The 24,614-nt window shown below is 45.1% G+C and overlaps 1 protein-coding gene across 2 annotated transcripts in view; it reads right to left on the bottom strand.

The window, feature by feature from the left end:
- Positions 1 to 408: 408 nt before the first annotated feature.
- The window catches only part of LOC137545486 (N-acetylated-alpha-linked acidic dipeptidase 2-like), a 102,722-nt gene continuing 78,516 nt past the window's right edge, over positions 409 to 24,614 (bottom strand). For both annotated transcript variants that reach the window (XM_068266794.1, XM_068266795.1), the window contains 6 exons: positions 15,815 to 15,906; positions 14,960 to 15,050; positions 13,177 to 13,441; positions 10,209 to 10,290; positions 5,616 to 5,708; positions 409 to 614 (listed from right to left, as the gene is read on the bottom strand). In XM_068266794.1, the coding sequence (XP_068122895.1) occupies positions 428 to 614; positions 5,616 to 5,708; positions 10,209 to 10,290; positions 13,177 to 13,441; positions 14,960 to 15,050; positions 15,815 to 15,906 (810 nt within the window). In that variant the 3' untranslated portion in view covers positions 409 to 427. The remainder of the gene's footprint in view (positions 615 to 5,615; positions 5,709 to 10,208; positions 10,291 to 13,176; positions 13,442 to 14,959; positions 15,051 to 15,814; positions 15,907 to 24,614) is intronic.

Below are 24,614 nucleotides of genomic sequence, written 5' to 3'. Positions count from 1 at the left end.
TTCACCACAATATCAGTCATACAGCGCCCCCTGATGGTCTGTTTGTGAAAAGTAATAGATTTCTCATGTAAAAGGGGGTATCAGCTACTGATTGGGATAAAGTTCAATTCTTGGTCGGAGTTTCTCTTTAAACATTACGGCTTTAACATCTATTCTACAGCTATGAAAAATGGCCTATTGCTGACCACACAGCACAAGCTTTGGATTCCCGAGAGACCATAGGACAATAAGCGAATCTCCATTCTTCAGCATGCTTGGGTTTATGGTTGTGTGCTTCAGCATTTGGCAGCAACAGAGCAATTAGAACTTACTACGGGTCATATTTTCACACCCAATGCCCTTCAATCTCTTGAGCTGTGCTACTCTTATACCAATACTGTACAATATATATGCAACCAGATCCCAGAATATTAGAAAATAGATTTTATTAAACTTCTTTTAAGGTCTCTGCAGCAGCCTGTACAGTAAACGTTGCTATGGCGATCTGTTTCTTCACTTCATCCCAGGCCTTCTGCTGGTCCTCCTTGTTCTCAATGTCAAACAGGGCGTCATAGATACCAGGAAAAGACTCTCCGGCGTACTTATTGCGGCTGCTGGGGGCAAAGATGACGTGTCTGTGGGAGGAAACACGTGTCAGTCATGTGACTTCACCCTTATACAATAAAACTTTACAGAGTTGTCATATGCTCCCCCTTGCATTTCTGTCAGTGTGCCTGGCTTTTAGGGGAAAAGATTTACAATTTTCAGCACTGATGCATCGTGGGAGATCTTTCTCACTCACTTAAATGCTGAATTATTGCAGACAACTTCTGTTTTAAAGAGACACTGAAGCGAAAAATAATGATATTATGATTTGTATGTGTAGCACAGCTAAGAAATAAAACCTTAAGATCAGATACATCAGTCTAATTGTTTCCAGTACAGGAAGAGTTAAGAAACTCCAGTTATCTATGCAAAAAAAGTCATTAATCTCTGCGACTTTCAAAGTCGTGGAGAGGGCTGTCTTCTGACTTTTATTATCTCAACTGTAAGTGAACAGTTTTCTTTTTCTCTGCCAGAGGAGAGGTCATTAGTTCACAGACTGCTCTGAAAGAATCATTTTGAATGCAGAGTGTTGTGTAATCTGCACATATTAGAGAATGATGCAATGTTAGAAAAAACACTATATACCTGAAAATAAAAATATGAGAATATTTTCTTTGCTGCTAATCTTCTAGTAATTATTCATAGTACACAACCAATTCATTATAATCATAGTTTGTTTTTTTTTCGCTTCAGTGTCTCTTTAAAGAGACTCCGTAACAAAAATTGCATCCTGTTTTTTATCATCCTACAAGTTCCAAAAGCTATTCTAATGTGTTCTGGCTTACTTCAGCACGTTCTACTATCACCATCTCTGTAATAAATCAACTTATCTCTCTCTTGTCAGACTTGTCAGCCTGTGTCTGGAAGGCTGCCAAGTTCTTCAGTGTTGTGGTTCTGTGATGCATCTCTCCCCTCCAGGCCCCTCTCTGCACACTGCCTGTGTATTATTTAGATTAGGGCAGATTCTCTCTTCTCTCTTATCTTTTACAAGCTGGATAAATCCTCTGAGCTGGCTGGGCTTTCACATACTGAGGAATTACATACAGGCAGAGCTGTCTGCACTCTGCAGGAAGAAATAGCCTGACACTTCACTGGAAGATAGCTGAAGGGGGAAAGAAACACACAAATGATCTCTTGAGATTCAAAAGGAAGGGTGTATACAGCCTGCTTGTGTATGGATGTATTTTCTATGTGTGGACATACTGTACATCAACCTACTTCCTGTTTTGGTGGCCATTTTGTTTGTTTATAAACAAACTTTTTAAAATTGTTTTTAACCACTTTTAATGCGGCGGGGAGCGGTGAAATTGTGACAGAGGGTAATAGGAGATGTCCCCTAACGCACTGGTATGTTTACTTTTGTGCGATTTTAACAATACAGATTCTCTTTAAGGCAGCAAAATGTATAATTAGCATAGCAAGTGGGCTTTTTTGCATCTTTAAAGAACCTGAGATGGGGCCACAGCAATAAAATATACATAACTGGGGCTTCCTCCAGCCTAATCGCTCCCACCCTATCCTCTTCTGACTGCCTGTTCAACTGGCCTCGGAAAATCCTGCAGTCTGGAACAGGCGTGCTCCCCTCGTCTCACACCCGTTGCATTCTGCACCTGTGCAGCAGTATTATGCAGGATGTGGCAGGAGCACACGTAGCCAGGGCAGTTGGCCCCGCATGACCTTCCAGGGCCAATTGCAGGTGAACGGGCAGTCAGAAGGATGGCGTGGGAGCAATCAGGCCGGAGTAACCCCCATGTATGTATATTTTATTGCTGTGGCCCCATCTGCAGCTCTGGAAAAGTTCAATGTGAGGACAGTATTAAAAAAAACTAAACAAAAAAAACCTACACTTCATCATAACTGGTTCTAGTGGATAAAGAAGGGGAAGTTCAGCACAATGTCTATAGCAAAAGTGACTTGCAACTTTATATAAACAGGTGAAAGCCGTGTAGGTCCTTAAAGTCAATGGGAACAGTGTGGAAAAAAAAATTAAAAAGCCAGATACTTTCCCAAGGAGAGGGAAGGCTCTGAGTCCTATAGAGCCTTCCCTCTCCTCCCCCGGTGCAGCGCTGGCTCCAGTGTTTGAATCCCCCGCAGCAAGGGCCTTTAGAGGTCTTCGGGAGCAGAGTCCTCCCGAAGACAGACAGCTCCATATTGCACATGCGCAGTATGGAGCAGCCAGTCTTTGGGAGGACTCTGCTTCTGAAGCCTACTTCGTCAGCGGAGCGAGCAGTATTCAACCAATTCAGACAAATACTGCTCGCTCCGCTGACCAAGGAGGCTTCAGAAAGTCTTCAGGAGCCAGAGTGCTCCCGAAGACGGACCGCTCCATACTGCACCGTCTCTCACACTCGCGCATGCGCAGTATGGAGCTGCCCGTCTTCGGGGGGACTCTGCTCCCGAAAGAGAACCAAAGTCCCCTGCAGCGGGGGATTCAAACATGGGCGCCAGCGCTGCACCGGGAGAGGAGAGGGAAGGCTCTATAGGACCCAGAGCCTTACCTCTCCTTGGATAAGTATCTGGCTTTATTTTACTACACAGTTCCCACTGACTTTAAATCGTAGCACCATGTGCAACGATTAAAGACCTGCATGTCCGAAATTTGTCAGCTACATGGCTTCTACCTGATTCAAGTTGGAACTCCACTCTTGCTATAGACATTGTGCAGAACTTCCTTTTCAGTCTCGGTCGGTCCAAGTCGCCTGGTTCTAGCACCGTCTTAAGCAGCCAAGTTAGAGCAGAATTCACCTACCTTAAGGTAGCCATACACTGGTCGATTTGCCATCAGATTCGACCAACAGATAGATCCCTCTCTGATCGAATCTGATCAGAGAAGGATCATATGGCTGTCTTTACTGCAAACAGATTGTGAATCGATTTCAGCATGAAACCAATCACAATCTGTGGAGCTGCCGCCTGCCAGCTATACATTACCTGATCTGGCCGGCGCGACCCCCCCGGTCTCCACTGTCTTCTTCTCCGCGCTGGTCTCCGGTCCGGCTGGCTTGCTTCACTGAACTTCCTGTCCAGGGTAAGTTTAAACAGTAGAGAGCGCTCTACTGTTTAAACTTCCTGCCGGGACAGGAAGTTCAGTCCGGAGCAGAGAAGAAAGCGGAGACCGGCGGAGTTGCGCCGGCCGGAACAGGTAATGTATCTCCGCTGCATTGCGTCGGTCATTCAAACGCCGCTATCGACGCACTCCCGACCCGCTGGCGATCGAGAAAAATCTTCAGCACGGACGGATCAACGGGAATCGACGGAAACGATTGATTTCGGACAGAAATCAATCGTTCTGTCAGCGCTTGTGTGACGATTTGACAGCAGATTCGATCACAGTGATCGAATCTGCTATATATCATTCAAAACTGAAATTAGGCCAATCAAAAAACAGGAAGTCAAACTGCAGAAGATGGACTAGATGGTCAGTGTGGAGAAGCTGTCTCTTACTAGGTATGGACTCTATGGAATCCCCCAGTTGTCTTAAAGGGAAGGTTCAAGCAAAATAAAAAAAATGAGTTTCACTTACCTGGGGCTTCTACCAGCCCATGCAGCCATCCTGTGCCCTCGTAGTCACTCACTGCTGCTCCAGTCCCCCACTGGCAGCTTGCCGACCTCGGAGGTCGGTAGGATGCATGGAGTACATTTTTACGCATTCCCGCTAGTGCAGGAACATTAACACATACATTTTTACACGTTACTGGTTCAATGCGTTGAACCACTAACGCGTAAAATGTATGTGTTAATGTTTCTGCACTAGCGGGAATGCGTAAAAATGTACTCAATGCATCCTACCGACCTCCGAGGTCGGCAAGCTGCCAGTGGGGGACTGGAGCAGCAGTGAGTGACTACGAGGGCACAGGATGGCTGCATGGGGCTGGTAGAAGCCCCAGGTAAGTGAAACTCATTTTATTTTGCTTGGACCTTCCCTTTAAGTGCCGAGTGGTGGTGAGGAGGAAATGGCAAAAAAAGTCTTCCAGCTGTCTTTTCAAGATGGGCATTAAAGGAATACTATGGATTGAAACGACTTTTTTTTTTAAATACTCTAGATTAGTGTACACATTACCACTAGTGCTAGGGGAACTTTATTTATTCACCCAGGTCTCTCTCCTGCTCTCCTTGCTTAAAAATTAATTTCTCACACAGCTCATAGTAGTTTGGGTTACCCTTAGCTGCTTGGTTACTCTGTCACACAGCTCACAAATATATTTCACTGTGTCACTCACAGCATGCAGCAGACACGGGCTGATCTGAGGTGGTAACAGGTAACTAAATGAGCTGTAATATTGCTGGAATATAACTAGCTATACCACGAGTCTGTGTTTACACTCAGACTGGCTGCCTGGCTGCCTGCTTGTGGTGATTCACTCCAGGCTGCATCCACTTTACAAGCTGCTGATAGGGGCAAACCACTGTCTACAATTAGCATTATTAGTATCTTTATCAGTCAAGAGAAGCAAAGATAATAAACACACATTGCTAGAATCTTTAACCCCTTACCACCATATCAATAAGATTCTTTCAGCAAGGTGATAATTAAACTATAAACTGAGGAGTTGATAGCAACTCCCCTGTGCAAAGACATGGTCTAGCCCTCTGGGAGCCCAGTATTTAGATACATTTGTATCTAACACTGACGCCAAAACTGACGGAGGATTTTAACAGCTGAGAGGAACAGCTGTGTGAGGAATCAAATTCTTCCTAGTACTTGTCCTAATGTGTGCTACAACATACAGCATTTAAAAATAAATGCATACATCGATAGTATTCCTTTAAGTGTGACAGGGTCATCATGAGCTTACCCCTTCCAATTCCCAATGAGCACTGGGGAGAAAAGCATGCCCTTCCTAAAGAAGAATTTCTGCTCAGATATTAGTTAACGGTTTATGGTTGCCTTGTTTTGGTTTGTCATGCCTTGCTACAACAGTACAGAGATGGTGCAAAAGGTCAATAAACATTTTTTACGACACGAGCATTTTTTAGAGCAAGACAAAGGTCTATATTGTGTACTTGTAAAACAATAGTATAAAGTGTACCTGTAAAATGGTCTTCCTGGTAAGCCAAGAGGATCAGTAAAGGCTCTTTCCGCAAACATCAGCTGGTCATTAATGATACGAACAGCAAGGGGACTGCAAAACAATGACTCATTAGAAGCGGGTTCACCACAGCAGTATTCACAACAGTATTGACTACACTTGGGCCACAGTCACAGTGGACAGCAGGTTCAAAATGAAATTGTTTGAAACTGCTTAAAAAGGCCAGGTTTACTGAAAATGTCTGCAGAGATTCAAACTGCATAAATTAGAATACAAAATTTACATTATCCTGCATCAGCTCAGAACATCTATCTATTTGACCATCACTCACTCTTAAAAATGAACAGTTTGCAATATTTGAAGGCTATTATATGCACCCACCATGTACTGCCTCTAGTGTAAGTATGTGTCCTGTCCACTATAGTGTTTCAGGTTTACAGAGGTTTCATTTGCAAAACCACATCTTTGTGCAAGTGGACTGTGCAATCTATGTGAACCAAGTCTGATCATGGACTGACTAGCAGCTAAAGGAGGCTTACAATTTGATAGGCCAATTTTATCACTTCCATGTAGTATGTGGGCTACAGAACAAGGTCCTCCAGAACCCATGGGCTGAGACACCAAAGTGTGCCCCTCCGTCCATCCCACCTCAGCAGGGCCGGATTTAGGCCAAGGCCCCCTAGGCCATAGCCTAGGGCGCAACAGGAGGAAGGGCACCAAAGCAGCAGGCTAAATTGGTGCAGCATTTGCAAGCTCGCAAATGCTGCAATGCAGGGAGATCAGGCAAGTGCCGCGCTACTCATGCCCCAACCATGGAAAAAGAAAGGTGAGGTTCCGCTCAATGTTGCAAAAATATCAAAATGACTTTATTAAGTACTAGTGACACAGCACAAGATACACGGTATATCTTGTGCTGTGTCACTAGTACTTAATAAAGTCATTTTGATATTTTTGCAACATTGAGCGGAACCTCACCTTTCTTTTTCCATGGTTGGGGCATGAGTCACCTGGTTCCAGCTCTGTTTCTCAGGAAAAGGTTTGAGCGGATGTCACATTGAACACTCCTGCCGCGCTACTCAGCTGCCTGTGCAGCAGACACCTTGCTCTCTGTGCACGTTTGCATTGTGGCTGGCGGCTATGGACTTGGGCAGCATTGGAGACAGAAAGGAAAAGGAGGAAGCTTCTGCACTGCAGATGAGCGGAGAAATGAGTGACACAGATGGCTGCTGCGGTGTGAAGGCGAGCTGGCTACCTATACTGAAAGGGATGGAGGGAAAACGAGGGATTAAGGGAGTCATCAGGCTACCTATACTGGAGAGACGGGGGGAGGGGTTATCTGGCTACCAATTCTAGAGGGAAGGGGGGGAGGGGTCATCTGGCTACCTATACTTGGGGGGGGGGGGTGTCAACAGGCTACCTATACTAAAGGGGAGGGGGGAGGGGTCATCTCGCTACCTATACTGAAGGGGGGCAGCTGTGACATTGGCCTAGTGTGGTAAAGAGTACAAATCCGGCCCTGCATCCCAGCCGTCAAACACGGATTGCTATTAGACTAAGAGAAGCTTCCAGCCCCTCCCAGCCCCTCCCCCCCCCCCCCCCCCCCAACACCTTAGAAGGGAACCTTAACAGAGGGATACGGAGGTTTCCTGTTAAACAATACCAGTTGCCTGGCAGTCCTGCTGATCTCTTCGGTTGCAACAGTGGCTGAATCACACACCTGAAACAAGCATGGAGCTAATCCAGTCTGACTTCAGTCAGAGCAACTGATCTGCATGCTTGTTCAGGGGCTGTGGCTAAAAGTATTAGAGACACAGGATCAGCAGGAGAGTCAGGCAACCGGTATTATTTTAAAAGGAAAAATCCATATCCTCCTCAGTTTAGGTTCCCTTTAATCTCTAGTATCTGGCTTGCAGTGAGTCACTGCCATGTATCCTCTTTTATGATTTCTCTCTACTTCAAACACAATAGGGGAATGATAGCTGAGTGAGCTGTGTGCCCCTCCTACGCTGGAGCCTCTCTTGCCTCTGCCTCGGCCCAGCCCCGACTACACAATCTGTTAATATTCAAAATCGGTTAATCCTCACTCTACAGGAAGGTGGTTAAATTGGCCAATCAAAATTGAATGTGTGTACCAGACTTTAGCCACCTGTCATGAATGGCTTGCCTGGCAGTCCTGCTGATCTCTTTGGCTGCAGTAGTGGCTGAGTCACACACCTGAAACAAGCATGCAGCTAATCCAGTCTGACTTCAGTGTTTGGACAGTTGCCCTTTTACCCTCATAATTTATTTGGTTAATGGGCAGTACATGGAGCATGTAAGGGAATAGATTTCTGTAAGTACAGTGCATTCTGGCAGTATAAAGTGTCATATTTCTTCATTGTTAATGTTCCTTATGCATTAAAGGACAACCGAGGCAAAAAAAAAACAAATGAAAAACATGTGTATCGATCTTTCTTCTCCTAAAAATGACTTAAGATGTTCCACAGTTTTATTTTAATGTTTAAATCTACTTAAGTTTTAACTGTTATATTGTTTTTGCTCAATGGCACATTCATTGAAGTATGCCTGAGCTAAAATCTATGAATTATTAACCCTTTTTATCTATTTCCTGCTCTCAGAAGCCTTTTTCTGCTAGGAAAGTGTTTTAGAGTTGTAATTTCTTATCAGTGAGGTTCACACTGTAGTCACTTCCTGTCTGAGTCAGGACTGAGTCAGCCACTTACACACCTGATATTTAACCCTTTCAGGCATAGAAAGAAAAAAAAAAAAAAAAAAAAAGGAACACAGCATAGTTATTTGTGCGCTAGGCACTGTACATACCCATGTCTATCTCATGTCACCTCGGGTATACTTTAAGAAAACGTTAAAGACCTTGGGAGCTCAATGACATGCCTATGAGTAATCATTTTGGGTGTCTTCATGGATTTAAAGAAATTACTGTTCTTGAGCAAACGCTACATTACTGTCTAGAGTGGTTTTCAGGTAATTAGAAGGAATAGTCAATGAGATGCAAATGCCATGTTGATTAGGGATGCTCATTCGGATTCCGTGGAAATGCAATTTCCGAAATTCCGATCGGAAATCGCGGAAATTCCACCCGACTTTAACATCGATTTTCTCAAAAACTATAAGGTCTTGTTCACAAGATTCAGTTTAATAAACCCTGAAAATTTGGTGTTTCTAGGGCTTAAAGAGACTCTGAAGCGAGAATAAATCTCGCTTCAGAGCTCATAGTTACAGGGGCACATGTGCCCCTGCTAAACCGCCGCTAAACGGGGGTCCCTTCACCCCCAAACTCCCCACTGCGACACTTGGTCGCAGGCTTGGTCGCTCCTGGAGGCAGGGCTAACGGCTGCAGCCCTGCCTCCAGTCGCGTCTATCAGCGGCGCATCGCCGCCTCTCCCCTGCCCCTCTCAGTGAAGGAAGACTGAGAGGGGCGGGGGAGAGGCAGAGATACGCGCTGACAGACGCGCGTGGGGCAGGGCTGCGGCGGTTAGCCCTGCCCCAATGCGGAAGCGCTCCCCCGCATTACGGAGGGGATTTGGGGGGACAGGGACCCTCGTTAAGCCGCGGAATAGCGGCGGTTTAGCAGGGGCACACATGCCCCTGCTATCTATGAGGTCTGAAGCAAGATTTATTCTCGCTTCAGACTCTCTTTAAGGGGGCTTTGCTATTAACCGCTAAAGTCGGCGGATTTTTACTGTAATGTAAAATGCAGGAAATAGGCAGATGCAGATTTTCTGCATTTTACATTACAGTAAAAATCTGCCGACTTTAGCGCTTAATAGCAAAGCCCCCGTAAGTCCTAGAAACACCAAATTTTCAGGTTTTATTAAACAGAATCTTGTGAACAAGATGCAAAAAAAAAAAAAAAAGTTTTCAAAAAGACCTTACAGTTTTTGAGAAAATCGATGTTAAAGTCGTGCGGAATTTCCGCGATTTCCGGCGGAAATTCCGCATTGGAATGCGGAAATTGGTAGCGGAATCGGTAATTGGTACATGACGGAATGCGGATTTACCGCAGAATCGGAAATTGGCATTCCGACCATCCCTAATGTTGATGCAGGATCATGCAAATTTATGCAACTTGAACGGACAAGTCAAACCCTGCCAAGGTGGAATTTGATTTCAGTCCCAATTTCATGTTGCACAAGTTTACATTCAAATAACCCTGCATCAATTTGTATCTCATTAACCCTCCCCACACTTACAAATGCATACATCACTGTGCACTGGAGAATCAAAGCTGAAGGCTGGAACCCACTAGAGTGATTTTTTTTGAGCAGTTAGGGGAGATTCAAAAACGCTAGCAATTTTCCCTAAACGCTCAGCAAATGTTAATGGATGGACCAAATTCCACTGGAGCGATTACGATTACCAAAATCACAAACGCAGGACATGCAGCATTTTTAGAGTTAGCGTTTCTGCAATGTAAAGTATATAAACGCTGGCTCAATCGCTCGTCAAAACCTACACAGAGCGATTTTGCTAGCATTTTTTAAATTACTGTACACTGTAAAAAATGTAATTGAAAGGACCAAATCAGAATTAAAAACACTAATCGCAGTTTGCATTCAAACAAATCGAACTTACTTGTCTGTATCAAGATTTTTGACACGCTGTTGAAGCCCGGCTGCAGAATCCGAAAAGTTTTGAATGGCAGAATACAGGGCATCTACAGAAGTCCCAATGTGAAATAGAGAAAGGGAAAAAAAATAGCCCTCAGAAAGTTGTCAAACTCCATTCTAACAAAAATATGATCTAATGTTTCAAAGTCCTGCTCACATAACCAGCAGGCACAATCCATTTTCTGGAAATTTTGGCATAATCAAGAGCTCCAACACTGTCCATATCCTGCATCCAACCAGGTACTTCCTTAGCCAATGCTCTGCAAATGTCCACCCCTTGCACTATTTGTAAGGCTCCAAGACTTCGAAAGAGTAGGGGTTGCTCTCGATAACTCCCCCTTAGAGGCGGTCAGCAAAGGTGGTGCCGTGGTGGTTGAAACCCCCCACCACCGTGACCCCCATTAGGCCCCAAGCACCTGCTCACGTTGCTTTCCTGATATTCCTTCCGTGTCTAGCCCAGGTAACATTTGTGAACTTTGGAAGTTCTTAAAGGGGTTCTTTTGCGAATGAGGAAAAAAATAAAAAGTGGTTATGCATAAGCTATTAAATATCCTTCTAAAATAGTGTAAAAAGTTTTTTTTTTTTTTAAATTAATGGTTTCATCAATACAACATGTAATGTAAACCTTGACGGATGACGGACTGGGAGGCTAATCCATTTGTTAGGGGTGTTTTTTTTTTACTACTTTCATTTCACAACCATAACTCCTGCCTACTTAGTTTTCAGTGGTATAATCCACTGCTGGCAGGAATCGCTGCTACAGTTGTAACAGCTGAGCTCCTCAGTATGTGTTTACATTATTGCCAGGCAACACACACAATTGCTCACTACCAGTTCAAGCAATTTCCTACCTTTATTTGGTCAGCAGGCGCCAGTCGGCTAATCAGGTGTACGGTCATACACCCTTTGCCTGCCATACCAAATCTAGCAGGAATTGCATAAATTAGCATTCAGGTGGGAGGCTCGGTTGGACGTAATCGTAAATGACATCTTTTACAGGGGCGCCCCGTGTAGGCGCATCTCCCACACAGTCTCCTCCCTAACCACTCACCTGTCAACCGCATCCTGGAAGCTGCAAAAAAGAAATTTAAAATCACAAACACTGGTTCACATGAAAGCCAGGGGCCCCAGTCTCTCTCACTAGCCAGGGGCCCCTAAACCACCATGCGATACCTAGAGGGAAATGCGGGCGAGCCCTGGATCTCTCACTTATAGGTACTTCACCCCCATTGCCTCTAAACTGAATGCTAACTGCAATTTGATTTGGATTTATTGATTCGATTTGATTCAATCTGACATGTCCAATTCATGATTCGATTCAAATTGAATCGAATATGTCAGATTGTCAGATTCGATTCAATTTGATTCGATTTGATTCAAAGAATCATATGGTGTAGATGGGACTGATTCTGGCTGTTTCTCCCAGCAGCTTATGACTCTTTGCACAAACGACTCTCTGCACAGACCCCGAGGAGCTCAGCAGAGCTGTAACAGCATTCCTGTCAGCAGTGGATTATACCACTGAAAACTAGGTAGGCAGGAGGAGTTCTGGTTGTTAAATGAAAGTAAAAAAAAAAAAACACCCCTAACAAATGGATTAGCCTCCCAGTCCGTCATCCGTCACTGTTTACATTACATGTTGTATGGATGAAACCATTCATGTTTAAAAAAAAAAAAAAAAAAAAAAAAAATTACACTATTTTAGATGGATGTTTAATAGTTTATGCATAAACCACTTTTTATTTTTTTCCTCATTCGCGAAAGAACCCCTTTAAAGAGAACCCGAGGTGGGTTTGAAAAATCCTATTAGGGCACAGAGGCAAGTGCTGTATACAATGAGCAGCCTCTGTGTCCTTACACACTGCCTCCAGGCTTACCCCAGGCTCTGCTGTCCCCCATAAAAAAAAAAAAAAAAAAAAAAAAAAAAAAAGCCAGGCTAGTGACATGCAGATTGTCGCTAGCCAGCTGTTTACCTGAAGGCTGTCAGTCACCGCCGCTCCACCGCCTCCTCTATAGCGCGGCTCCCCACCCATGTCCCTTCCTTCCCCGCCTCCGTAAGCAGATTGGAGGAAGCTTACGGAGGCGGTGAGGGAAGGGTCACAGATGGGGAGCTGCACTATAGAGAAGGTGAGGGAGCGGCGGTGACTGACAGCCCTCAGGTAACCAGCCGACTAGAGACAATCTGTGTATCGCTAGCCTGGCTTTTTTTATGGGGGACAGCAGAGCCTGGGGGGAGCCTGGAGACAGTCTGTAAGGACACAGAGGCTGGGAATTGTATGCAGAATGTGCAGGAGGGGGGGGGGGCATGTATCATTTTTTTAGGCGATTCCACCTCAATGGAAAGTATAGGAGAAACGCAAACCGCTCACAAAATTTCTCTTATGGTGCCCATTTATGGTACAATACTGCTCATTGAGATTTGAAGGATCAAAAGTAATTCGGAAATAAAGCAATTGTTTCCATAAACTGGTCGATTGAGGCACTTTCTTCAGATACAATCGTAACACCCCAATTCTAATCAACAATAGAAAAGTTTAATTTTTACAAAATTGTACAGAAAAATCCCAAACCATCGCACCACAGGAAAATATTGCACCATTTAATGAGCACTTCTACATCCAATGCCTTGAGATGGACTGTAATTTTGCAAAGACAAAAATGTATGTGATTGCAACACTAAAAAGGAAAAATCCACTGCACCAATACAGCCTTGCATACCTTAATGACCTGCAGCTGCCTGCCAGTCTGCACCCCTCCCCTTTAGTCACACGGTATGCAGGCGCAAATGTGATTGCAGCTGTGGAAGGGTAAGCATTGTGCATGGGATCAGAAAGTAGGAACATCTCTGCAGATTGGCATGAAGAGTAGTCTTCATTCCATTTAGCAGAACACAAATGGCCACACTGCCTCTCTGCTCGATTATGTCCACTCACCGAATGACACATTATAGAGGTCCATTTTTTCTTGGTGTTTCTTTGCCAAGTTAGCGATGCTGTCAGCATAATTCTTTAGCTCCTCCCCATAATCCACAACGTTGTACGGCAGAATGGTGGAGTCGGCAAGTTCGTACACCAGACTGCCCCGCATCTTGGCTACGGCAAGCTGCTTCACGAATGACGGGTCGTAAAACTTCTCCACCAATTCAAAGGTCTCGTACACCGTATGGTAGACCGGGTAGTTGCTGAATTTATCCATTTTCTGAAGTGACAAAAATCATAAGTGTTAACACTTTAAGCTGAATCAAACAGCAGCTATGACAGGGTATGATGCAACCGTAAAAATGCAGCCATAATACAGAAAAGAGAATCCTAATTTCTATGTTGCTAATGTGCGAGAGCCTTACATGTGTAGTGATGATGATTAGAGGTTTATTGTCATTTCAGGTTTAAAGATGCCTAAACTTACATGAAGACAGCACATCCCTATCAAACATGAAGCACAAATACTTTGTGCTGCATATTTTGCTGCATCTTTTGCAGATGCTGACCTTTTGAATGTGTGCAGCATCTTGCAAAGATTTCTCTGATGGGGAGTTCAGCTCAATAGAATAGACTGTGTAGGTATGGCTCTCATAGTACATGGAAGGTGGTAAAATTGGTCTATGATCTTTCAAGTGTGTACACACCATTAGTCTAGGTCAGGGGTCAGGAACCTTTTTGGCTGAGAGCCATAAACGCCACATATTTTAAAATGTAATTCCGTGAGAGCCATACAATATATGTTTCAAACTGGGACAGTAGGGCTCACGTCCATGTTGCCATGCTGATGTGTATACAGCTGATCCGCCGGGCAGCGAAAGTGTCAGACACTTCTTCAGCTTCTCTTGGGTTTCAGCAACATCAGCAATTTCCCCGAGAGCCAGACAGGAGAAATACCGACCAACAGCTTGTACAATTAGCTAGCTGACTTGGGGGTTGATTCACTTTGTAGGACGAGATCCCTGCACTTTGGCCCAACAGGCTGCCTTTCAAGTGACAGGCAGCCTACTGGGACAATCAAAGTGTGGAGATCTCGTCCTACAAAGTAACTGGAACTGACAGGGTCCAGAGTGGGACAATTGGAGCAGCCATTAGTTTTGGGGGGAGCGTGAGTAAGTGGTGCATGCTACAGCAGTAGCGTGCACAACTTTGAAAATGTTACTTGCGCTACCACATTAAGCTGTGCTGCTTGAGCAGTGTAGCTTAGTGAATCAACCCAAACTGATTTGTATGCGAGTCAGATGTAGCCATCAAAAGAGCCACATCTGGCTCCCGAGCCACAGGTTCCCTACCCCTGGTCTAGGTGGACAAATTCCACAGAAATATTTTAATAGCCAATCAAAGGTCAGAACTAGGGATGATCACAGATATGCAAATTATTCCAAGTTGATGCAAATGTATGCATATTTTATGCAAATGTATGCATAGTTTTATGCAAATGTATGCTGCCTAAAAATCCTCACATCCTCACCTTTTAAACCTAGGTTTAAATTGATTGGTCCATCTTCAAACTGCATACATTTGCAAAATATGTGCATAATTTCAGAACATTTTACATCTCATTGATCATCCCTAGTCAGAACCTCCGATTTCCTGTTTTAGACAGGAAATCATGGAAAGCCTCACCTTTTTGCAGGTGCCCCTCTATTGCTACCTTTATCCTTTTGATTTAGTTTCTAATAAAGTCACTTGTATCAGCGTGTGGCCATCACAAACCTCCCATCAAGCATCCGCTTACCGGGTTTTTCGTATAGCGCACTCTTCCTGCAGCGATGCCCAGACGCTGGAAATACGCCTCAAAATCACTGCCAGAGCCGAGCTTGCTTATCCTGCGTAGAAAGTGAAGTTATAGAAAACACAAGAAACAGCGGCTTCCAAACTATTATACCCTCCAAGATCGATAACCAAAGCCCAGAGATGTATGAAAGCAAGCCAAAGGTTTCACAGTGGATGGGCCCAAAGCCCAAGTTCATACATTTACAATCACCAGAAAGAAAACATTTGAGATAATTCTGAGTGCCTTTTCCATGCATGTAAGCCTCTGAGGACTGCCAGCATCTTGTGCAACATGTGCAAGTGGTCTAGCCCACAGTTCCCCAACCCTGTCCTCAAGCCCCACCAACAGTACATGTTTTGCAGAAAACCACAAACATTCACAGGTGAGGTAATTACTGTCTCAGCAGAGCTGATTAACTACCTCTGTGGATATCCACAAAATATGCACTGTTGGTGGGCCTTGAGGACAGGGTTGGGGAAACACTGGTCTAGTCCACATCTATTAACTGAAAAGATTTTACAACACGGTCACTGAATATGAAAAATGGCTGATTTATGGTTCCCCACAGGTAACGTGTGTGGTCTGCACTAGGCTGTGGTGAATGCTGCCACCATAGTGTTTTCCAATGCACAGAACACAATGTATGCCAATCACAAATGGCAGCCAGCAAAACCCTGTGAAGTGGATGGATCAAAAAAGGCACACTGTTTATTTTTCCACATGCAGCCAATAAACCGTTAAAGGGAAGAGAAAGCAAGCGGTTGGGCAGGTGAGTTTATGTTCTGGAACTGGGGCCCTGAAGTGGCAGCACTGTACCTCGGCAGGTTCGGCTTCTGTGGAGAGGGGTCTTTAGACAACCAGCTTTCAAATAAAGTTTTGTCTTCAAAACCCTCATCTGGACTTGATATCTGCAAGGGAAAAAACAAAGCCCTTTAAAGTAAGTCTGTGGGCTAGATAGGTTATTACATTACCCCTTCATTGCTGGAGAAAAGTAAACTTATGGAATTTTTCCCTGATACACTGTACTATATACTCAAGTATAAGTCTAGAAATTTAGGTCAGATTCACTTCATAAAAGCATAGGGGTCGACTTATACACGGGTCACAGGAAACAATGAGCATACTGAGTAGCACACTGAGCTGCCACAAAACTCCCCGGCGGTGTTTAATACGATTCCCCCTCAGAGTTGTCGCAACTTAGAGGGAGATGTAATTCGGGGTCCGGCAACCGCCAAGAGCCCCGAATTACCCTTATACATTAGCATTACATTGCTGCTATGGGGCGCCTAGCTTCAGCGCTGAGCGCCATAACAACCTGCTTCGCATGTGAGCAGCCATATTTTCTTTTAAAGTGGACCTGAACTCAGAAGTCTTCTCTGCTCTAAAAGATACACAACAGCATAATAACCTTTAAAAACAAAAACATTTCTTTGTTACAGCTGATACAAATCCTAAAATAAAGTTTCACAGTTTTTACTTCCTGATTCATGGAAGCAGACCTATTGTTAACAGTCATGTGACACAGGGAAGAGATCAGATTACAACTTGTGATTAGACACAAATGAGGGGCAATTAAACACACTAAACTCTCGAAATACATACAGGGTGCATTTCTCTGTACTCAGTCTGTCCTGAGTTCAGTTCCACTTTAATGCAAATGGCATCCGACTATTCCTTTTAAAGTGGTGGGGGGTGTTAGGCATCAGTAGAGGGAGGGTTCTGTGTGAGTAGGGTTAGGTTAAAACATTAAAATGTTGGTAAATATTTTCTTCACAGTTTTTGCACCAGGAACTATTGTCACCATAGGAAATGGTTTAATGGTTCAGTAATAACAGGAAATGGAGCACCACTTCCATCTAGTGGTCATCTTAGTTAATGCATTTCCACCTCAAATTTGTCTTAAAGCGGATCCGAGATTAAAAACTAACTATAACAAGTAACTTGTCTATATATCTTATGTACAGTTTAGATGGTTTAAACAGCAAATCTGTCTGCATACTGCTTTAATAGAATATGAATATTTCTTCCTGTTATACAATGACAGCAGCCACGTTTGTAAACATTACACAGAGGCAGGCTTATCTGCACCATCAGCACTCAGACTGAAAAAACCTAATCCCCCTCCTCCTCCCCTCTGCCTCTGAAATCTCTGGCTAGTAATACCTCCCCCTCCTGCCCAGACTGAGCTCCCATGAGCCCTTGCTACTGCCAAGGCTCTCTGAAAACTGTGGGTGGGGCTTATTTAGTTTATAGGGAATTAGAGTATTAAAACAAAAACAGTATTTGGCTTGAGGAATGCCCTATAAACTATAGGAAAGGAACACAATTATGCAATGAGTAAAAGTTCATCTCGGATCCACTTTAAAGAGAACCCAAGGTGGGTTCTAAGAACGCTAATTGCACACAGAGGGCTGGGTCTGCATATGCTGCCCAGCCTCTGTTGCTATACTGATCTCCCCACAGGCCCCCCTGCGCTCTGCTTGCCCCCCATAAATCATACACCGAGCTGTCGACACGCAGCTGGCTGTTTACCTTTGCATCTGTCACTCTCGCTGCTCCCCCGCCTCCTCAATAGCGCAGGTCCCTGCCTGCGCCCGCGTCCCTTCCCGCCGATTGGAGGGAAGGGATACGGGCGGGGACCAGAGCTATGGAGGAGGCGGGGGAGCGGCGAGAGTGATAGATGCGACTCATACGCTGAGCTGTCGACACGCAGCTGGCCGTTTACCTCGCATCATGCGAGGTAAACGGCCAGCTGCGTGTCGACAGCTCAGCGTATGATTTATGGGGGGCAAGCAAAGCGCAGGGAGGCCTGGGGGGCAGCAGTATAGCAACAGAGGCTGGGCAGTATATGCAGACCCAGCCCTCTGTGTGCAATTAGCGTTCTTAAAACCCACCTCGGGTTCTCTTTAAAAGGACATCCGGGTTGAAAATAAACTAATGAGAAAAACAAACAATCTAGCCTCTTATCTCACAGTTTTTTTTTATATTTAAATCTAGTTTTTACTGTTTCATTGTCTCTGCTCAATAACACCTTCATTAAAGTATGCTAGAGCTAAAATCTATAAATTATTGACCCATTTTATCTTTCCTGCTCTCAGAAGCCATTTACTGACAGAAGAGTGTTTTTATGGCTGTAATTACTTATCAGTGAGGGTTATGCTATAGCCTGACCCAGTCCAACCCGGATAGAAACGGTCACTTGCGTCAGGAAGTATAAAAAAAAAAAAAAAAAAAAAAAAAAAAAAAAAAATCGCTCTGCAAAAGCGCTTTGTAAAGCGATGTAGACAAAATCGTAGCGTGCAGGTAAGCACCGGGAGGGGAAGAAAATAAAAATCACTCACAAAATCGCAAAACGCTGGCGTTTACGATTTTAGATGTAAACAAAGCCTGAATGCATTTCTGTAATTACAGCGCAGGAGATTTGGGCGCAGCCGGCGTCACCATAGGCCGTAATAGGAATTACAGCTATAGCGGCGTATACTGAGTAACTTCAGCAGTGTCAGAAGATGGAGCTGAAGTTACATGTAAAACACTGCCATTCGCCCGCCAGCAATCGCTGGAAGCCAAGTTACATCATTCCCCACTATACTCGTGGACCTAGAGGGGGAATAGTAATTAACGCCGCTGGGACTTGTGCAGCAGCAGAATAAGCCATACCAGCTGTATCCTGTGCCCAAGTCTCCCGGCGGCGAATTTATATGTATGCCAACAGTGCCGTCTCACTCACTTGCATGGGGTTAAATGTTGCAATAGGGCAATGCAATGGCTGGATGAAACAGAACAATGCAACAGCATGAACAGACCCCAATAGAGTGTGAAAACAGCTTTAAGCTGGTTGCACAAAGTCTTTGAAAAACGAATGATCAGTCTTCTGATAATCATAAGATAGTTTGCTAAAGACATTCTAAGATAGCAACCAAAGGTATTTCTCCATCTTTCCATTCCATCCTGGCAGATATGATCTGCTGACAATCATTACTTGAAGGACAAGTGGAGAGAGAAAAATATGGAGACTGCCGTATTTCATGTTAAACAATCCCAGTTGCCTGGCAGACCCTGCTGGTCTATTTGGCAGCAGTAGTGTCTGAACCAGAAACAAGCATGCAGCTAATCTGTCAGATCTGACAATGTCAGAAACACCTGGTCTGCTGCATGCTTGTTCAGGGTCTATGGCTAAATGTATTAGAGGCAGAGGATCAGCAGGTCAGCCAGGCAACTGGTATTGCTTACAATGAAAAATGGCAGCCTCAATCATATCCCTCTCACTCATGTATGTAACAATCAGGGGGGCCCGGAGGCTTTGGGGGGGGGGGCCTTCTCCACCCTCTCCCCAACCGCAAGTGTAGCCAATGAGCAAAAAACTTCCCCTTCCACTCGCAGTCCTCGCCGGAAGCGGGAAAAAAGGGCGCATGCCGCTGGTGGACAAAAAGGGCGCCGCCATTCACTCATAATAAATAGCGTTTAATGGGCGCCGAGCAGGAAAAAAGGGCGCAGGACATAAATAACGTTTACAAACGGCGCCAGGAGATTTTTAATGATTTATAAGTGTGCTTGTGGTGATTTACCTTTATAAAATGCACCCGTGCCGAATAAAGTTTATAAAAATACTAAACATATTTATCTTATTTAACTAATTAAAACATTTAAAGTTTTATCCCTTACTGTTTGTAAAACATTATTCACAAAATAAAGCGATCAGTACGTAACGTAAATTGCAAAATATTTTTTGCATCCACAATTAGTAAAACATTATTATCCACATAATAAAGGGGGGGTCTTAGGTTTAGGCACCAACAGGGGGGTCTTAGGTTTAGGCACCAACAGGGGGGTCTAGGGGTTAGGGATAGGTACAGGGAGGGTTCTGTGTAAGAGTAGGCTTAGGTATAGTTTTCATAAAATTTTAGTAATACCGTATATACTCGAGTATAAGCCGACTCGAGTATAGGCCGACCCCCCAACTTTTACCAAAAAATCCTGGAAAAAATGATTGATCCGAGTATAGGCCGAGGGTAGGAAATGCAGCAGCATTAATAATAAAAATAATTCCTCCTCCTCATCTGTCTAATCACAAATTGTAATTTGAACTCTCCTGTGTCACCTGTCAAGGTAAATAAGCTCATTTGAAAGCACAGGATGTTAATATGTCTGCTTCCATGAAAGCAGGAAGTAGACGCACTGCAGATGTATTGCAGGATTTTGTATCAGCTGTAACAAAGAATTGTTTTTCTTTACTATCTTAAGGTGCGTATCTTATAGAGCAGAGAGAAAGTACTGAGTTCTGCGTTAAAAGCTATCACTAATGGCAGCGTGCCCCCCTGCACTCCCCCACCGCAATGTGTAAAAAAAGGGAAAAAAAGCTGAGCAGCACTAATGATCACATAACTCCCCCCTCCCCTCCTGCTCGTGGCTATGTGTACAGTAATCTGTGCCCCCTTCCCGTTTGCCGCAATGAGTACAGTAACCCACATGCCCCTCTCCCCCGCTATGTGTAACTTGAGTGCCCACCTCCCCGAGTGCACCTTCCTTCCGCAGAGTGTAAAAAAAAAAAAAAAAAAAAAAAAAAGCTGAGCAGCGCTAATGGTTGATTAACTTCCCCCTCCCGCTCGCCGCAATGTATACAGTAACCCGCATGTCCTCCTCCCCGCTATGTGTAAAGTGCTGTAATCCATGTGACAGTCTCTCCCTGGCAGACTGGAGTGTGTTGCCAACCTTGGAATTGTCCTCCGTGTCCCCCAAGTGTCACCATATGCAGCGCAGCTTTGAGTAACTCACAGTGATCCGCGCTGTGTTCGGATGCCTCTTCCTGCCTGTCGCAGGCTCGTTGCTATGACGCCGCACGTGGTGCACGTGATTGAGTCATAGCAACGAGCCTGCGACAGGCAGGAAGAGGCATCCGAACACAGCGCGGATCAAAGTTACTCAAAGCTGCGCTGCATATGGTGACACTCGGGGGACACGGAGGACAATTCCAAGGTTGGCAACACACTCCAGTCTGCCAGGGAGAGACTGTCACATGGATTACAGCACTTTACACATAGCGGGGAGGAGGACATGCGGGTTACTGTACACATTGCGGCGAGCGGGAGGGGGAAGTTAATCAACCATTAGCGCTGCTCAGCTTTTTTTTTTTACACTCTGCGGAAGGAAGGTGCACTCGGGGAGGTGGGCACTCGAGTATAAGCCGAGACCCCCACTTTTGGGCCACTTTTTTGGCCTCAAAAACTCGGCTTATACTCGAGGATATACGGTAATTACTAATGTTTTACAACACTTATTACGAACGTAGTTATATTTATATCATAAACCCTATTAATGATTAATTATTATTTAGAGTTTACACCCCGCGCCCTTTTTGTCCGGGCGCCCTTTTTGTACGTACGCGTCCTCGCCACCTCCTCCCGCCATGGAGAGAGCCTTGTAGCGGAAGAGTCAGTTTTTCCTGCTTCCAGAAGCTGCTTCACAGCAGAACACTCCCTGCTGCCATTTGCTGGGTCCAGATAAGGAGACGCACGTCGGGTTCAGGGACCAAGGGGGCCCCCACACTATCATTTGTTTCAGGGGGGCCCTATTAAGTCTAGTTACTCCCCCGCTCTCACTTCATTTGTCCTTTAAACAAGCCAAGATTGCCAGATACCTAACTTGTGTGAACAGCCCATGTGTGAAAAAGTAGTGAATGGACTACAAAAGCATTTCTTGGGTCTTTTGCATGTGTACAGCATCATTCGAATGAACGGACATTCAAAACCTTTCCAACAAGCGGAATTACCATAAGGCACTGGGGAGGGGATAGACAGAAAGAATTGTTACGGAGGGAGGCAGGGTGGATCAGGAGATTGGATGCCATGGGGAGGGCAGGACTCAATAGAGAGTTGGATTTGAGTTTTTGTGTTTAATTTGTAATGTTCCTGTCTCTGAACTCTATGATTGTACTGTATTTATTTTCTTTAGTTTATAATGTATATGTTTTTATCTTTTCATTTTCAGACCCTTGTGACAGCGCATTTTGGTGAGACCGGTGGAGTTCCCCTTTTACTTTGCTGTGGTGTGGCGAGTGCAGCGGCATACGCTATGTGAAGTGTCTGTTTATTGTAGGCAGACTCTTTGGTTGCTTTCATGATTAATAAACTTTAAGAGCTATAGATACACAGCGTGGTGCCGGTCCTTTTGGTGAAGTGCATAAGGCACTGGAGGCACATGCCTACAGGCGCCTTATGATGGAAAGGCGGCTCATTACCTTCCCCGAGTGCCTCCCTCCTTCCCTATGCAGAGTCCTGGTAAAAGTGTAAATGAGAGGCTACTAACTGCTGTCAGCATTCCACCGATGAGATCTGCCCTCAGTCGGGGGGCACCTCTAGCTACTTAGCCATAAGAACCTCCAGTATTAAGGGGCACCTGTAGCTACCTATGACAGGCAAGGGAAGTAAGGGAGACGTGACAGCTGGGCCAGCCAGCACACTTGTGGTGCGCTTCAGTGGGGGTATGTAGGTTCATGGAGGGCAAAGTCTAGGCCTCCAGGGTATCTGTGCCTATAGGCTCCTGTGATGTAAATCTGGGCCTGCCTGGGTTTGCAAATATTTTTATCTGACATGTGTACCCAGCTGACAACTTCAAGACTGGCAACTGCGGTTTCCCATACATCTGTACTGCACAGAGCTGTACAAAGCAGCAAGAGGGACACTGGATCTGCTGACACCAAATATTAAAGGGGTGCACATCAGTACAAAGGTAAATCAAGACAGACAGTGTACCTAAAGCCTGGTACACACCATGCAATTTCCCATCAGGTAGATGGGTAGATAGATAATTTCCGACAGAGCCGATCGGATTTCTGATCACTTCAATGCAAATCGATCAGAAAAATTATCTGAAATCAGATTGGTCGTGTCGGAAAATTACGGTATCTATTCGACCCATCTATCTGATGGGAAATTGGGAAAAATCCCAAAAACATACCCACTTAAGGACCAGGCACATTTCTAATGATCGGTGCTGCGTGGGCTCTACAGCCCGCAGCACCGATCAGGATTACACCAGGGCGATCAGACTCCCCCCCCCCCCCCCCTTTTTCCCCACTAGGGGGATGTCCTGCCTGGGGGGGAGGGGGGTCTGATCGCCGCCGGCCATTGGTGAGTAGCGGGGGGGGGGGGGGCTCCCCAAAGTCCCCCTCCGCTGCGTTTTCCGCCCTCTCCCGGCTTACCTCCCTCCCCTCCTTTCCTTAGGCTGCGCAGGACGGATATCAGTCCTGCGCATTGTGGGATAGGCTTCAGCCTATCATATGCCGGCGATCCCCGGCCAATCAGAGGATCGCAGCAGCGCCGTATGATGTAAACAGCGGGGATTTGTTCCCCGCGTGTTTACATTACGTGTGCAAGCCGCGATCGGCGGCTCGCACACTGTTCACAGAGACACCCTCCGTGAACTGGCATGGAAAGCCATGCTATACCACTAACGACCAGGCGCCGCCCATGGGCGTTAGCTGGTCGTTAAGTGGTTAATTGGCTTCCCCCTAAAATTGGCCCTAGAGTACAATACATATACTACACAATATAGACATAGGACTATGGTAGGGATTAGATTGTGAGCTCCTCCGAGGGACAGTTCGTAACAAGACAGTATACTCTGTACTGCGCTGCAGAAGATGTCGGCGCTATATAAAAAGACTAAATAATAATAATAAATAATAATGGTGTGTACCAGGCTTAAACACTAGGCCACATCTAATGCACCATGGCCTTAAATGCCTTTAAAAGTTCTTAGGGAAAAAAGGCAGCATAAATGTGTACAACGGATCTGTTTTTAGTTACAATTAGACAGGTTTAACAGGTCAGATTGCTGACAAAGCAAACTCATTCCAAGAATGTTGAAATCCATAACCAGCCCCTCCCCATGAGCTGCTACCAGCCAATTAGAACTCCTCTCTACAGTAAACAATGGAGGTTTCAAATGCAAACTAGCCTTGCTGAGAAGGGTGTAATCATTCCTGAACCTGGCCTTATAATGGGTGACAGAATGAACACACTGTTCTCACAGGGAATGTAGCACAGGGGAAATTTGCATTGTGCTTTAAAGGGGAACTGAAGTGAGAGTGATATGGCGGCTGCCATATTTATCTCCTTTTAAACAATACCAGTTGCCTGTTATCATCCTGTTGCTTATCTTTTAGAGCGGAGATGAAGTTCTGAGTTCAGGTCTACTCAAAGCGGTGTACACATGTCACATAAAAAGCAGACTAGGAATAAATCTGCCATGAAGGTTTGAAAGCCTGCGCAGTACACTCTGGACAACATGGACTTGATAGACAGTGGCGCTCACGCTGGCGCAGTAGAGGATGACCTGCAGAAGTCGGCCTCTGCAGCGGAAGGGGACCCGGGTCGGTAGCTAAAAGCGGAGCTGCAGGGAGGGACATAGCAGCTGCCAGGGGCTGGAGAAAGCCCCAGGTAAGTAGATTTACATTTTTTAAAGCAAACCTGGACATTCCCTTTAACCTCCTGGGGACCGCTGATAGTAAATCCTACGCTGCACTTGTAGCCGTCTAAGCCTGATGCAGCATAGGATTTACGCCACCTGCCATTTTCACTCCCGATGAGATTGTGCGCGCCCTAGAGTGGAGATTAAG

Source organism: Hyperolius riggenbachi, chromosome 2 (genome assembly GCF_040937935.1).
Source record: "Hyperolius riggenbachi isolate aHypRig1 chromosome 2, aHypRig1.pri, whole genome shotgun sequence".
Classification (NCBI taxonomy): Eukaryota; Metazoa; Chordata; class Amphibia; order Anura; family Hyperoliidae; genus Hyperolius; species Hyperolius riggenbachi.
The sequence above is the reverse complement of the archived record's forward strand: the minus strand, read 5'-3'. Positions and strand labels throughout refer to the sequence as shown.